This window comes from Heteronotia binoei, chromosome 4 (assembly GCF_032191835.1).
Source record: "Heteronotia binoei isolate CCM8104 ecotype False Entrance Well chromosome 4, APGP_CSIRO_Hbin_v1, whole genome shotgun sequence".
NCBI lineage: Eukaryota > Metazoa > Chordata > Lepidosauria > Squamata > Gekkonidae > Heteronotia > Heteronotia binoei.
In genome coordinates this window covers 31,969,113-31,985,217 of record NC_083226.1, presented here as the reverse complement: position 1 = coordinate 31,985,217, position 16,105 = coordinate 31,969,113, and the positions used below count along the sequence as shown (strand labels likewise).

The following is a 16,105-nucleotide window of genomic DNA, read 5'->3' as shown; positions in this document are numbered from 1 at the left end:
AGAATCAAACTTCCTTGGTCTTAAAGGTGCCACCAGCCTCGCCTGCTGCTCTTGAGCCAGTCTGTGCTGAATCTCCTCCAGGAACACTGACTTTTGAGCAAGCATGCTCACCACCGGCCTCTTTTAGCCCCGCGCTTCACCATTTAGTTTATTGGAGGTGAGGATAAGGAAGAGAGAAAACTCCACGGCGGGCGGGAGGCGAGCGAGGGGAGTGGCGGCCGTTGCCCTCTCCAGGCGTTCCTCGCGGGGCGGCGGCCCCTTTAAGAGCTGGGCTGGACTCTCCTGGAGCGGCCGCGAGGAAACCAACCCCGCCGCCGGCCCTGTTTGGCCCTTCTCAGCACCTCCCTCCGTTCCTCTTCCCCACCGCCCCCTCCACCGATTTCCCACAGCGCGGCAGCGGGAGCGCGCTCGCAAGGGCTGAGGAGAAGGCGAAGGAGCAGCAGAGGGGGCGCGGGGAACAAGGCGAAGCCGTCACCTCGGGGCGCGCATTGAGCGGCGGGGTTCTTCTCCCCTCCCCGGAGAGGCGCGAGGGCACCAACTGCCGCTCTCACGCCCCTGTGTGGCTTTTTTCTCCTCCCCCCGCCTTTTCTTTCCCCCCTTCCTGTTTTTGCCGCCGCCTGAGGGGAAGCACCTGAGGAGAAGGAGGAAGGTCGATTAGATGAAAGCGACAATGTGTTTTGGCAAGACGGGGATAGCGGTTCCCTGTAAGGATGGACAGATCCGGGTCAGAGAGTTAACCCAGCAGGCTCTGCAGAGATACTTACCGTATTTGCCGGCGTATAAGATGATTTTTTTGCCCTGAAAAACATGCCACCAAGTCGGGGGGTTGTCTTATACGCCCAGTCGTCTTATATGCCGGCAAATATGGTATACAGATGGCCTGCAGAAACCCTAACTAGCAGGCATGCTCAACTACTGTATCCTAACATTTCCAAGGTGGTTCCTGCAAAGTAGTTCAGAGATTCAGCATAGCCCCTCTTTTGAACTGGGACATTTTTGTCTCTCAGACAATATGGCATATATCCTCAGCTAATCACATTTTTATTTATGTACTTCATTGATATTCTACCTTTTCCACTAAGATTTAAGGTAAATGACACAACCAAGCAGCAATGGAATAAAAACCTTTGTGATAAAAGCAGCACATAAAAACCGGATTTCAAAATTAGAGAACAGATACACGTGCTAAAGTTAGCACATTATGCAGCAATTAGCTACTGTGGGATGAGAGCCAGCATGGTGCAGTGGTTAAGACTGGCAGACGCTAATCTGGAGAACTGAGGTTGATTCTCCACTCTTTGTCCATGTGGAGAAACACCATTTTAGGCCTTTGCTTGTCTGGGAGTTGGCTAGAGGAGTCTTAAACTCTAGGCAAGGCTTTGGCCTAGTGTATTCCTCCTTTCCCCTCCCCTCCTGTCTGGAAGCAGCACTTCTGAGGGGGCCTCCTAGAGAGACAGGAAGTTTTTTAGGCTGGTCTCCCAGAAGGCTGCAGGAGGGAAAACTAGTTCCTGGGCCTCGCCCCCTTGCTTTTCAATTTCTACATAAACTCACTTCTAACCTCCTTTAATGATTTGGCTTTACATCCTCCCAAGCTCGCCGATCGGCATATTCCAGTTTTAGCGTATGCTGACGACGTGCTTATACTATCCAGGACGCAGATTGGTATGCGAAGGGCCCTTCGCCATCTAACCCAGACCAGTCTGCAGGAAAAGTTGGAAATTAATCTAGATAAAACCAAGGTTTTAGTCTTCACCAAACGTTTCAAGGCTCATTGCTGGTTTCTAAATGGTAAACCCATTGAGCAAGTTAAAATTATTAAATACCTGGGGGTGATTTTTCATTATCAGGGAAAGCGTGTGGCACATAAGAACTATGTTGCACAATCTGCGCAAAGAACAGCTGATGCCATCTACCGTTTTTACATCTCTAAAGGGGCCAAATTCTTGCCTGCAGCACTAAGGCTGCATACTGCAAAGACCAGGGTCCAGTTGCTCTATGGCGCTGAAATTGGCCCTTATTCAACCACCAAGCCGTTGGAGATAGTACAAACCAAACTCTTGCGCAAGCTTCTGTCCGTTCCCAGTTGTGTGCCAAACACTGCCATCAGGTTGGAATCTGGCGTCCCAAGCATCGAGACGTCTATGTGGTTAAACACCCTTTGTTACTTTTTGAGGGTTCTCTCAAAGCCAGGTGGCCTTCCCCATCTGATTTTCTTCGACTCTTTTGTGGGAACTTGGGAGAAAAGGTGTCTAGATTATTTTAGACTCTGTGATCTCTCCCCTGAGTCCCTAGCAATGATGGAACTGAGGGATGCGAAAGAACTTTTGCGCCTGAGGTTGGTTGAGCTGGAACTGAGATCTGCTAGAGCTAGTCTTTCTGCGCACATTTTCTTAGGGAAGCAAGCTGAAGTACTGTCCCCAGCCAGGTATCTTTTCAACATCACTATCCCAAAATATCGGATAGCTTTCTCAAAAGCACGACTCAACGCACTTTTCTCTTCGGTGCTTTTGGGACGTTACGCTGGGTCCCCATATCTGGAAAGATTGTGCCCCTGTAATTGCAACGAGGTCGAAACAACTCTCCACATCGTTTTGCGGTGTCCAAATTACAATGACTTGAGGGCAAGATTAATCTCTCCAATTCTCGGGCCCTTGGCGGGCAGGCCGGAGGATGAGCAGATTGCCTTCCTCCTGTCTGACACTCACTCTGATGTTTCAACTAAGATTGCCCGTTTCTGTTATGTTGCTCAGTTGGAAAGGAGGGAAATTGAGAATGTAAATCTTGGCTATGATTTTTAACAATATGTGTAATAGTTGGCGTAAGGAACTTTGTGTAAGAGGTGATGGGTTTGTTTTTATGATTTTGTTTCTGTTTGTATTAAGCTGGTCGGATGACCGTGAATAAAGTACTACTACTACTAGTTCCTGGGCGAGAACTGGGTTTTATATTAGAGGTTTTTGGAGGGAAACGGGCAGTTAAAAGTTGTCAGAGGAAGATGACAGTTGAGAGTTTGATTTGAGTTTGGGAGACTGGTGAGTCGGTTCTGGAAGGTATGGTCAGGGCCAGCTGTATATTAGGGAGAGAAGGAGTGTTTATCCCTACTTTCATTTATTACTTCTGTTCATCCTGTATTTAAAAATGCCTGTATATACATTTTAAATAAATATTTTGTCTGTTTAAAAAGGTAGTCCCTCTGTACCACATAGGTTCCCCAACCGCCTTAGACCACGCTACTGCAAGAGGCGAGTCCAGGAAAGGGGGAAGGCATACAGTTGGCAAGGGTGCCAATCCTCCAGGGGTCTCCCAAAGAAGGACTTTGGTCTCCATCATAACCTGGTGCTGGGTTGGCAGAGGACCTTGCGGCCAGGCCTCAGAACTGGCAAGGGGGATTGGGAGTCCTGTTCCTCTCGGTCAGGAACCCCTACATTGAACAGGTGGTGGCAGCGTGCCCTAGTGATGGGAAAAGGATAAGCTCCCTCCAGGAGTTGGCAAAACGGGACAGGGTCTGAAGGCAGAATTGGGTCAGTTCCGTCACAGTCCACATGACGCCTGCTGGGTGAACTTGGACCAGTCATAGTTCTCTCAGAGCTCTCTCAGTCCCAAGGTGCCTGATGTGGGGAGAGGAAGGGAAGGAGATTATAAACTGCTTTGAGACTCCTTAGAGTAGAGAAAAGTAGGATATAGAAACCAACTCTTCTTCTTTCTCAAATATTGGATATATTTCAGGCCATACCACTTGATATTAGTGTTGGGATCAAGCATGGTACAATGGTTAGAGGGGATGGAGCCTTAGGAACTCTGGGTTTGAATCCCCTCTGTGCCAGGGTCTGGGAAGTTCACTAGAGAACCTTGGGCCATTTACTCTCAACCTAACCTACCTCCAAGTGTTGTTGTGGGGATAAAATGGAGGGAGGAAAATGTCCCTACTAGGAAGAAAACAAATGTATAATTATGTAAAAGAAATACATACAATTTTGCTTACAGAAATCTGAGGTGTTTAGCTTCTAAATTCTCTAAATGTACTCAACAGCACTATTACATGTGTTACCTTACAAATGATGCATTCTATGCTGCAGAACAGTAAGAAAAGTAAATATTGCACACATTTCAGCATCAAGGAAAGGAGGAAAGGTCCCCTGTGCAAGCACCAGTTGTTTCCGACTCTGCGGTGACTTTCACAACGTTTTCACGGCAGACTTTTTATGGGGTGGTTTGCCATTGCCTTCCCCAATCATCTACATTTCCCCCCCGGAAAGCTGGGTACTCATTTACCGACCTCGGAAGGATGGAAGGCTAAATCAACCTCAAGCTGGCTACCAGAAAACCCAGCTTCTGCCAAGGATCGAACTCAGGTCATGAGCAGAGCTTAGGACTGCTGTACTGCAGCTTTAACACTCTGCACCACGGGGCTCCTTTCAGCATCAAACAAGGAGTCAAATACCGTACCTCCTTAATGAATAACAAAATTACTTCCAGAATAAGTTTTTGTGTATCAGAGCTCACACCAGGATAAATCTGGTAATCATTAAGGTGCCATTAAACTTCAGTTTAATTTTGCTGCTACAGACTAACATGGCTATCAATCTGGATACATTTCAGTTTTTAAAATCATAGCTTCTCTTATGAAGACATCATAGTGCACTGTAATCCAGCAAACCAATTAAGGAAGAGGCACATTTGTCCAATCTGCCAGCACCAGGCTCAGAGGGCAAGGGTATACTGTCCTTTTATAAACTAGGTAAACAAGCAAGCTTCAAGGCCCCTGAGCATGCCATTTTATTGCTGAGATAATTATGGTTTTCCATGATGCTCCTACACACAGCTTCAATATGTGCCAAACTATAAAAATTTCAAAAATATATGTCAAACTATACTGCAAAGCAGCAACCTCTAAAAAAGAAAAGCACATGTGTTTCCAGCTAAAAATGTGTAAAGTGTGTAAAAATGCTTTATAATATGTAGATCATAAAAAAATGAACAATATATTTTACATTTTTACTAACCCGGTGAATTGCTGCTTTGATGCTGATGTGCGGCAATCTGCATGTTGTTTAATGAAATATGTGCTTTGGTCAACTCTCATTGTCTTTAGTAGTGATGATTTATTCCAGGGTTTTCCACTCATTCTTATTTGGCTATATTTTCACAAAAATTCCCAGATCAAAATCAGACCACCAACTCAGTTTGAGATCATAGCAATGACTGAAGTGGGCGGGGGAGGGATGCTGCTTTATATTAGATAAAGCTTTTTAATATTTTGATCTAATTTGAACATGGACATTGGTACCAGAGCTTAGAATAAACCAAAATACCAACTTTCCTGCCACATACACCTATACAACACAATCACTGGACCTAACAACATCAACTTCCCCATCTTAGAATATGAGCTTGTGAATAAGCCTAAGACTGTACATTCCATTAAATGCCAACCATGTTATTCAGTTGTCTACATAGGTTAAACAGGTCTAACTCTACACCAAAGGATAAATGGACATAAATCTGACATCAAGAATCACAAGACTGAGAAACTATAGTTGATTTACTGCAAAATAGTTGTTTTACTGCAAAGGAACTTCAGAAACAGACTGGAAATGGAAACTGCTGAATTACAAGTTATTACACTCAGAACACATACCCCCTTAAGACTTAACAGGGATATTGGTGTCTCCCTACGTATACTAAATTCATTCAGTCCTCATCTGTATTCTCACGAAGAACAGCTATACACCCTCTTCATTTTAGTGTATTTCTTATTTGAAATAGTGGATTAGAATAGTGATGTAATGTAATGCAAAGAATATTAGAATGGTATATTGGAACACATTTCTCTGGTCTGGTAACAGAGGAGAAATAACATTGCACTACAAATCAACCCACCTCAAAGATACTATTAGTTACCTCCATGCCTCCAAAAATGTGCGACTGCTGCAAAAAATGCAGCCTTGTATTGAGTTTGTCCTGCTCACTCTGTAACACACGTACTTGTGTCTTGGGATTCATTGTCTCCCCATGCAGCTGCAGAGTATATAGCAGAGCAAAACTAAAGATACACTCAGTGAGAGACACCTAATTGTGCCTCCCAGATATCATAGCATAGCAGGAGAGGGATGTGCTACTGTTTTCAGTGGCAACTGTGTTTTCTGGAACATTTAGTTCCACCCTGGGTCTCCTCAAAATCAACAGGAAGCACCTGGAATATCTAAGGGATGCCTACTTCCTAAGGACCGGATGCCTGGGAACTGTACCTCTGAAAATTTGTAATATCCAACGCATGGTAAAGCTCATATCAAACTATAAACCAAGCGGCTGTTCTGAGACTTGCTCAGAAACAAGCTAACTTCTTGCCTCAGAGACATAAATCTCAATGCAAAAGAGAACAAGCATTTCTGAATCTTTGGGGATTTAAAACAAAGGTAAACATTTCCAAACACAGATCTTCCAACCCTTCAGTATAAAAATATTAAAAGCTATGCCCTATAAAACAGGAAGTTCACACCTTGGAAAAAGAATGAGAGGGCCAATGTTAATCTGCCGCATTAATTGTTGCATACAACAAACAGAATGAATGTACCCCAACCAGTTCTCAAAATATTCATAAACAGGTTAGGACACTTGAATGGACATGGAAAGGTCTACTAGCATCTTAAGAACAAGCATAATTCATTTTCTTGCCTGAACAATTAAAAATAGCTTTTGGTACTTTGGAAGAACAACCACTCTTCAAAATTTGTGACAAAATAATTTTGAAGGTGGGAAAAAACTTCACTGGCAATTGAATATTTCCATTCAGTTTTTCACTTTCCACATTTATAAACTACTCAAAGATTTAGCAGAACACGTATAACTTTTGAGGGGAATGATGCCATTTTGTACAATATTTTACCATATCATAGCCCTTCATTAATGCTATTTAATTTTATGATGCTTCACACTATTTCCTGTTTCTTCCTCCTTCCCTTCCAGTACATGTACCCCCACATCCCCCACCCACTCAGCTGAGGAACCTGGCAACATAGTACTCAATGAATTTAATGAGCAGTAAGCTTAGAACAGATTTCGTCACCAAATTAGTAATTAACATGAGGAATTCACTGGCACAAGCATAAACAGCTTCAGGAAGAGACTGGATGAACATGTGGATCAGAGGTCCATCAGTAGCTATTAGCCACAACCTATAGGTGGAACATTATGTCTGGGGCAGTGATGCTCTATTCTTGGATCTTGGGAGGAAAAAGAGGGAGGACTTTTGGAGTTGTAGCCCTGCTTGTGGACCTCCTGATAGCACCTGGGTTTTGGCCAGTGTGTGACACACAGTGTTGGACTGGATGGGCAGTTGTACTGTTCCAACATAGCTTCTCTAATGGTTTTATGTTTTTAACTCCTCCACACAGGCATATATTGGGGTTTGACCAATCTCTTTATGCCTGCACACAAGCTCTATTTTATCTAGATCATAAAAATCCCAACTGCCATGTCCAGCACAACTCAACTTTCAAAATTATTTTTTTAATGCCAAGAACTGTGGTTTCATGTTTGTAGGGAACGCCTATGCCGTTCAGAAGAACGCTCCACTGTACATGAATATCATCTGTCTCTGGATGCCAGCCCATAATTCCAGCAGAGGCAAGTCAGTAGAAGAAAAATCTTCTGAACTGGTCAACTGAACAGTACAAATTACAGGCTAGGGCATGACTTATCTGCTTCTTAGAAAATAATTTCACAAGAAAATCTCTCTCTTTACTTATGGATTGGAAATTTTACACACACAAACACGCATGGATACCATTTCTTAAAAGCCAGAAGAGTAAGTTGTTATATATTTTAAATTCTAATTCCAACCAGAGGTAGTACATCCTCTTTAACTGTAATTCAACTAAGTCTTATAAACAAATTGTAATTACAGCATGACAGTGTCAAGTAGAGAAACATTTCTCAAAGCATTATACCCTGTTGGATGGAAAGTATCTTGATATGGTCTATCAGTTCACAAATATGCAATATTTCACTTTAATACCAAATCTACAGTTTTGTAATCTCTTCTTGTAACCAGCTGATTATCAACTACATGCAACCCTATAGCCATTTTCCTCATGGACTTTACCTACTAGTGGGGACATATTTAATAAATGCTTCAAAGTCAGGTTTTGGCAAAAACTAGTACATAGTACAAAAAGCAAGCCATACAACTGTCTTTCTTTTTAGACAGTAAAATCACCAATAATGCCTATCTGTGTATATGTTTCAGGTCTACTGTGGCTGTGTCAGTCTTTTAAGAAACACTGAGATCAAGTCAAAATGTATATAAAAGTAATTACTGTGTTACTTGTTCTTAAATCCCACTACCTATAATAAAATTCCAGAGCATTTACAAATATTTGAAAAGTCCAAATGTGACAATTTTCTGCCCTTTTAAAATCTTTTCTTTCAAACGGGCTGCATGCATACATCATTGGATACTGTACTATCAACGCACTATATCAATCATTCAGTACTGGATTTCCTTATATGGATAAGATGATTAAACTGCAAATGATTCCTACAGCTCTAGAAGAGCACAATATCCAGCATGGATACATATAGCCTTGGGCTTTGAAATCATTATACATACTTTTGTATCGGCACTGTGGGCGGGACCTAGCAATGGTTTAGGAGCTTCTAGTCAATGCAGAAACTTGTTGAAGGTCATCAGAAGAACATCAATTTGGTGTTCCACTGACTTTGTTGCCTTCTGTACTGAATTCAAAGATCCAACTACAACCCACAAGCCTTAAAACAGCATGAGCACAACATACCCGATTGACTGTCTCCATTCCTTCATCGTTTCAAAATTAACTAACAGCCCCTTCTTAAAATTTACCTTCTGTGCCCCAGATAAGAACTGAAAAGGTACCCCAATAGCTAGTTAAATCAATTCAAATATTTTATTGCATTAGCTCAAAACCATAGCAAACAACACAACAACAAAGTAAGTAATAATAACTGCACAGGCCTTTTCCACATGGCAGTGCTTACCCAGGCTGCATCAGCAGCTGCAGAGAAACCATAGCTTCTAAGCAGCAACTTTTCCAGGCATTTTCTCTATCAGAGTCCCCATAGTGACCACTCTTCCCCGCAATGCAGGAGGGGGAATTTTTCTGATTTTTTAAATGAACATGCCATTTTAAATGAACATCAATATGCCAATTAAAATGTCTGCTGCATGGGTGGATCCAGTAAAATTCTGACAGATTTCAGAAAGACCACTAAAGAATCAAGAAAGACTCAAGTAGTGCACAAAGGCACCGTGATGCTTTGGGGAAACTGGGAGAAAAACCACTTCCCAACACCATCCAACCTGAGGCAAGTCATGCTTACACAAGACGCCATAGTTGTAGAAACTGTCTCACTCAAAATACCATTAACACTCTAAGACTCCAAATACCTTCAGAGGCATTGCGTGGCATTGCATACCAACAGATTCCTAGTGGCCAGAGTTGGAATAATACGACAGAATTTTATGTTCGTAGACTTTAACATCTTCTCATCCATAAAATCTTGTGGTTAAAAGAAAAGTCTTCTAGTTCAGGGGTGGCCAATGGTAGCTCTCCAGATGTTTTTTGCCTACAACTCCCATCAGCCCCAGCCATTGGCCATGCTGGCTGGGGTTGATGGGAGCTGTAGGCAAAAAAACATCTGGAGAGCTACCGCTGGCCATCCCTGTTCTAGTTGACTAAAACTGCAAGGGAATTGGACTTTTCCACTTTCCCTCTTAACCTGGCTCAGTTTAAGGTACTGGCTATCACATACAAAACCTTTCATGACTTTGGTCTCTCTTATTTGCCGAACTGCCTCTCTCCCTATGTGCCATCACAATGACTTTGTTCAAGTCAGCAGGGGCTTCTGCAGGAGCCAACGTACCAACAGGCAAAATCAACAACTGCTCATACACACCCTTTGTCCATTTTGGCTCCCATCTTGCAGAACAGTTTGCCCAAGGATGTCAGAAAAACTCCTACTCTCTTGGTTTCTTGCAAATGATGCAAAACAGAACTATTCAAGAGGGCTCTTCTGCAGAGTTAGAAGACGATGACGATTACAGATTTATACCCTGCCATTCTCTCAGAATCAGAGACTCAGAGCAGCTTACAATCTCCTATATCAGGGGTGGCCAACAGTAGCTCTCCAGCCATTTTTTTGCCTACAACTCCCATCAGCCCCCGCCACTGGTCATGCTGGCTGGGGCTGATGGGAGTTGTAGGCAAAAAAACATCTAGAGAACTACCGTTGGCCACCCCTGTCCTATATCTTCCTCCTCACAACAGACACCCTGTGAGATGGCTGGGGCTGAGAGAGCTCTCCCAGAAGCTGCCCTTTCAAGGACAACTCTTACGAAAGCTATAGCTAACCCAAGGCCATTCCAGCAGCTGCAAGTGAAGGAGTGGGGAATCAAACCCGATTCTCCCAGATAAGAGTCCGCACACTTAACCACGACACCAAACTACAGTTGCACTGTAGAAAATTGTTGTACAAGCCTATTTGGATAAATTATTAGGGACTGTGGTCTACACTGCTGGGTACACTTGCTATAAGTAGGATTCCTATTCATGTAATTTCTATGACATTTAATGTGTCGCATGAATATGCTATGCTTCAGTTCTTTCTGGTGACTACGGACTTCTAAAATGCTAATGCATTGGGTACTCAATATCCCATTTTGCCTATTTTACCAACCCACTATATATAATCCACTCTGTCCCTGTGAGAAAGGTGGACTATAAATAACACAAATAATTTTTTTTTAAATGAGGGTTATATATGTTGGACACCATCAATATGCTGAAAAGATAAGGAAAGCAGATGCAATGGGAAAGAAAAAGGAGACCGTTCATATCACAGAGCTAGAGGAATTAAGAAGCTGCGGGTTTAGCATTTACTCTTTTGGCTATCAACCCCAGCCAGCACTGAATTCTGTCATTACTGATTCCTTTTCCTTGCATAATGCCAAGTGCAAGAAGTCTGCACTTCCTATTTAATTACTTTTCTTTAGTAGGGGAAGTAGTCAATCCTATGGGGAAAGACCCTCACCAACTAATCTAGATACACTGAATTTCCATGTTCCATGCCCTCTACATACAGATGAAAAGGCTCAAGGCTCAAGTTATTCCCCCTCCCCCATTCCTCCTCCTTCCCAGACATTCATCTGTTTTTCCAGTGGAAAAACCAGATATTTGGGGACAACTGAAAAACACTGCTGTGAAATGTTTTCTCTTTTGGAATGAGTGGAATGCTTCTGAAGATTAGAGTTTATTTGCTCAGAATATGCAGCATGAGGATTTCTAGACAGACAATCTACAGCACTAAATGACATTGTAAACATATAGAACCTCAACCTAGAAGGTATTGCCATCTTCATAAGATGTGAATACAAGGCCTTTTTTGCTTGTGGATTTCTGCTTGTCTTCTCTGACTTTTATAACTAATATCTTTTTCCAGCGTTAGGTATTAACTCCATTTTGATCACAGGCATTTATATTTAAATACATCAAATTGAATGGTTTTATATGCCAAGTCAGTAATACTCAGCAGCTTTAGGAGCCACATATGGCTCTCTGATGTGTCACGCAACGTGGCACCTGCTCCATGTTTTAGGAAAGTAGAGAAGGCCCATGCTCGATAGGGCTTGAAGTTGGCAAGTGGTTCCTACTTTGAAACATCTGCTGCTAGAAGAACAGGAAAGCTGCAAGCCTCCCTGGGGTGCCAGGAATGGAATCAAATGTGCTCTTTTGCTCTTCTGTGAGCCATGGAGTGAGTACTACTGTGCTAGGTTATAAATTATGTGTCTTGTTTTTTAAAGTAGTAAAAGAAATTTAGGTTTCAGAAAAGCATTGAATATATTTTTCTCTCTGAGGGAAATCCCCCCCTCACTTCCAACATTTCAGGAAATGTTATATTACCTCTTTTGCATACTACTACTCTCCCCATGGCACGGAGTGGTAAGCTGCAGTACTGCAGTCCAAGCTCTGCTCACAACCTGAGTTCAATCCCAGCAGAAGCTGGGTTCAGGCAAGCGGCTCAAGGTTAGCCTTCCATCCTTCCAAGGTTGGTAAAATGAGTACCCAGCTTGGTGGGGGTAAAGTGTAGATGACTGCGGAAGACAATGGCAAACCACTTCGTAAAAAAGTTTGCCATGAAAACATTGTGATGTGATGTCACCCCAGAGTCGGAAACAACTAGTGCTTGCATAGAGAACTACCTTTACCTTTTTACTCTTCCAAATTACTATATATTTTCACTCGGTTTTCCTTTTTCTGGCTTCTGCCACTTGGGTTCTGGTGCCTAAGATGGTTAAACAAAAGGGATAGCAAAAAGGCCAAGAAACAGATAAGCAACTACAGTAGATGTACAAGCCCATTCAGTTGCAACAGCCATTTCCTAACCACACCCCCTTTTTGTACTGAATGGTTTCCTGCTGTTAATTTCACTTTCCAATTTCCACCAGCAGCCAAGATAGGAACTCCTATTAACCTCCCTGTCGATAACTTGCACTCTTCATCCAATGAAACCTTTCCATGCTTAAGGAAAACCAAATGGGCAACACAATGTTCAAGGCAATCTGTGGGATAATTCTATAAACTGCTGATCTGCCAAGTGTATGTGTAGGTGAGAGTGCAATATTACAGTCTGCAGCATTGCATCACCTGCATCATAAACCACTGTATTAATGCAATACAGGTGACACCCACCATCAACAGAAGAAACAGTGATAGCATGACATGTTGTTACACTGCATGGAAATGGGCTTGGTGTTTGAGTAGCACTTGGAGACATTCACTGTGGAGTCAGAAATGTGAGAACTTTACACATCCAATAAACAGTAATTAAAATGGAAGCACAACTGAGACAGCGCAACGGGACACTTCACTGTACATAGATTACTAATATATCCACATAATGCAAACTGCTGCCTGTTCCATCATGTGTATATGGATCCAAGGAGCAATACTGCAGTATTTGTCCTACTTCACCTAAAGAGAAAACAGTAACATATGAAGCTGTTCCATATCCAGACAGACTATTGGTTTATCTGGCTCATTACTTCCTGACCAGCAGTAGCTCTCCAGGGTCTCACACACAGAAATGTCTTTCCCTTTTCCAACTCTACTACCTGCAGTCCTTTAATTGGAGTTGCCAAGGAATGAACTTGGTTATTTTTGCATTCAAAGCACGTGTTTTATAACAGATCCACCACATCACACATTCATTTTATAGCAGCACAATACAGTCCTGTTAACATTACTGGCAACATTACAAAATAAACAAAAACAACAGCCTAAACTAATGTAAGTTGCAATAACATAAACAGGAAGTAATTATCCACATGTAGAGCCACACTGCATGAAACAGCATGGCATAACAAAAAGCAAAATTTAGAGAAAGGTGGGGACTTCAACACCTATTTGAAATCAATGGAACTTCACTAGTGCACCTCTGACTAAATTGCAGTACATACTTTTTATAATTAATCCTCAAACAGCGCTGTCCTAAGAACAAACTGACCACATGTTCTTGATTAATTTAATTTTCAAGAGCAAACAGTGAACAAGCTTGCAGATACCAGTTTCTTATTTTAAAAAATTAAATAGCCCAGTCATAATCCATGGAATCATGGATTCTTAGACTGAAGTGAGAATATCCATGGATTCTTAGACTGAAGTGAGAATCAGGAATACCTTTAACCCCCACCCCCAGCAACAGTGTGACCTCTGACACATATTCTTGAAGAAGTTTACCTGCTTTCCACAATAGAAGCATTATCTCTAGAATTACAGTAGTCCATGGGCCCTCCACAAGGTTACATATTCACAGCAATAAAAAAGCCAGACATGGACTTCTTGCATCTCCACATGTCTGGATGAAGGTACATGCAAGGACTAGCAGCAACCACACTATAGCTTGCTTTGTATGCACAGTGGGTTTGCTTTCTCTCCACATGGTGTTTATGTGGGTGCCCCTCTTCCATAATATATCTCACACACCCTCTTTTTTTAACAAGAGTTTCTGTCAAACCCTCTCTAGAAAAGAGCTTCTAAAACAAACCAAGCCATAAAAGCCATTTTAAAATGTAGTATAAGAAACTCAGAGTGATTTTAGATACACAAAGCACATCAGGAGGAGTGATCGTACATTTTCAGCAGTTCATAAGTAGCTCAGAAGTCTGCATTTTTGAAGCACAACTCACTCAAGTTTGGGAACTCCTTATATGTATTCTGTTTTCCTCCCATGCCAATAAATCCTATATTATTTCTTTTGACAGATTTACTGAAATGCAAGGCTGGGTACAAATTATATAGCTAGAAACAACAACAGCCAAAATTTGCACACATTGTACAAGCCTGAACATTTAAAAGAGGGGGGTGAGATGAGTTTTAAAGAAAAACAGAACCCATGCTGCGGAATAAAATGAACACTGTGAGGTGAGTGATCAAGACCAGCTTTAAAAGCTAGTGGATGGCATTAATGCCAACAGATAGAAAGATGGAGAAGAAAGGCGAACGCCCACACCAGTCATTGCACATATTATACAGCAGTGAAGCAAGTACACTCCCAACTGTACAGCAGGTTGTAGAGATTAGCCTTTGACTAAGAGCTGGGAAGGCCTCACTTGCCATGAAACTTACTAGATGACCTTGGGCCAGTCACAGTCCCACTCAGTCTACCTACCTCACAGGGCTGTTGTGATTGTAAATGCTGGGAAAGCAAACCATGTAAGCCACTCCAAACTCCCTCCTTTGATAAGGGCAAGATTACAAATGCAACGAATACAATAGAATGACCCCAATCAGGGCTGTCTGACAAACACACCCGTATGAAACATCTGTGTGTCATATTCACATGCAAGACCCGCCTTCCCCTTTAAGATTTTTCAACCCTAAATTATCTCGAAGAATGCTTCATCCCAGTTCAAGGGGTGTTGACTTTTGAACAAACATGCACAGAATCGTGCTCTTAAAAGCATACATTTTAAGAATTACCACAGGAAGCGAGGCCCACACAACCGGGGAAGAACCCCAAAACAGACAGAAGGGACTGGGTGCCGGGGCCGACGAAGCGGAGGAGAAGAAAGGGAAAGCCACCTCCCAAGCATGCAAAGGACAGTCTACACCTGTGCCTCCCCGGCCACTTACCCAGGTGAGCAAGCTTTCTCCGAGCTCGGCCCGCTCGAGGCTCTCCACGTTAAACATGGTGCAGGCCAGGCAGGGTTCGCTCGCTTTCGTCCCTTCTGGCGGCGGCGGCGACGACGCGGCTCCCGGGCCTGAGGTGGAGTCGGCCAGACACCCTTTCCCTTCTCACAGCCGTCGCCTCTTTCTTCTTTCCTAACCCAGGCCGGCAGAGCCGGGCCGGGCTGCTTGTGGCGCAGACACGTCACCGGGCCCGCCGGGATCCGCCCGCACCGGTAGGCAACGCGCAGGCGCCCGCCGGCCTCCCAGGCCCGCCTAGGTTAATCAGTCACGCCGAGAGTGAATGGGGCGGAGCGGCTGGGTCTGCCGAGGCTGGTGCTACGAGGCCTTGCTGGACGAGCTCGCCATGAATTAAGGTATTGAGGCGCGGGGTGGCCGCCGGCCTTCTCTCCCTTCCCTCCAGCCACCGCCTGCCCACTCGGCCGCTGACTGAGTTCCCTCCGCGCCCTGCTGCCCCATTAGGCCGGGCGCCAGTTTCCCCCTCACGCAAAACCCCCACTGAGGAAATCTGCTCTCATTTTGACGACATCCCCTGCGCCGCGCTTCTGCTTTGGCCGGGCAAGGGGTATTTCCCCCCCGCAGCTAGTCCTCCGTGCTTACTTTGCTGCGCTCTCGTCTCCCGCTTAGTCCTTTTCTCCTCAGGAGGTGTGCACTTTGTTCCACGCTCCTAGCTGGCCAGGTTGGGAATATTAAAATACTGGGGCGCCTTACGGTCTCTTTGCAACAATGTCGGGCCCCAATACAAAGACTGGCCTGAAATAGCTTTTTTTTAAAATTTCCTTCACCTCGTCTGGCCTGATCATTGAAGAGTTCCGAAGAACTGGAAAGTTTGCAATTCTGTAATTAGGGTTTCAAATCCCCAGGTGGGGGCAGGGAATCCCCCG

At 43.6% G+C, this 16,105-nt stretch overlaps 1 protein-coding gene across 1 annotated transcript in view; it reads right to left on the bottom strand.

Annotated features, from left to right (window-relative positions):
* Window positions 1-15,437, bottom strand: part of HOOK3 (hook microtubule tethering protein 3) — an 87,913-nt gene extending 72,476 nt beyond the window's left edge. The window contains exon 1 of the mRNA XM_060237071.1: window positions 15,168-15,437. Within this exon, the coding sequence (XP_060093054.1) occupies window positions 15,168-15,224 (57 nt within the window). The 5' untranslated portion in view covers window positions 15,225-15,437. The remainder of the gene's footprint in view (window positions 1-15,167) is intronic.
* Between the last annotated feature and the right edge of the window lie 668 nt (window positions 15,438-16,105).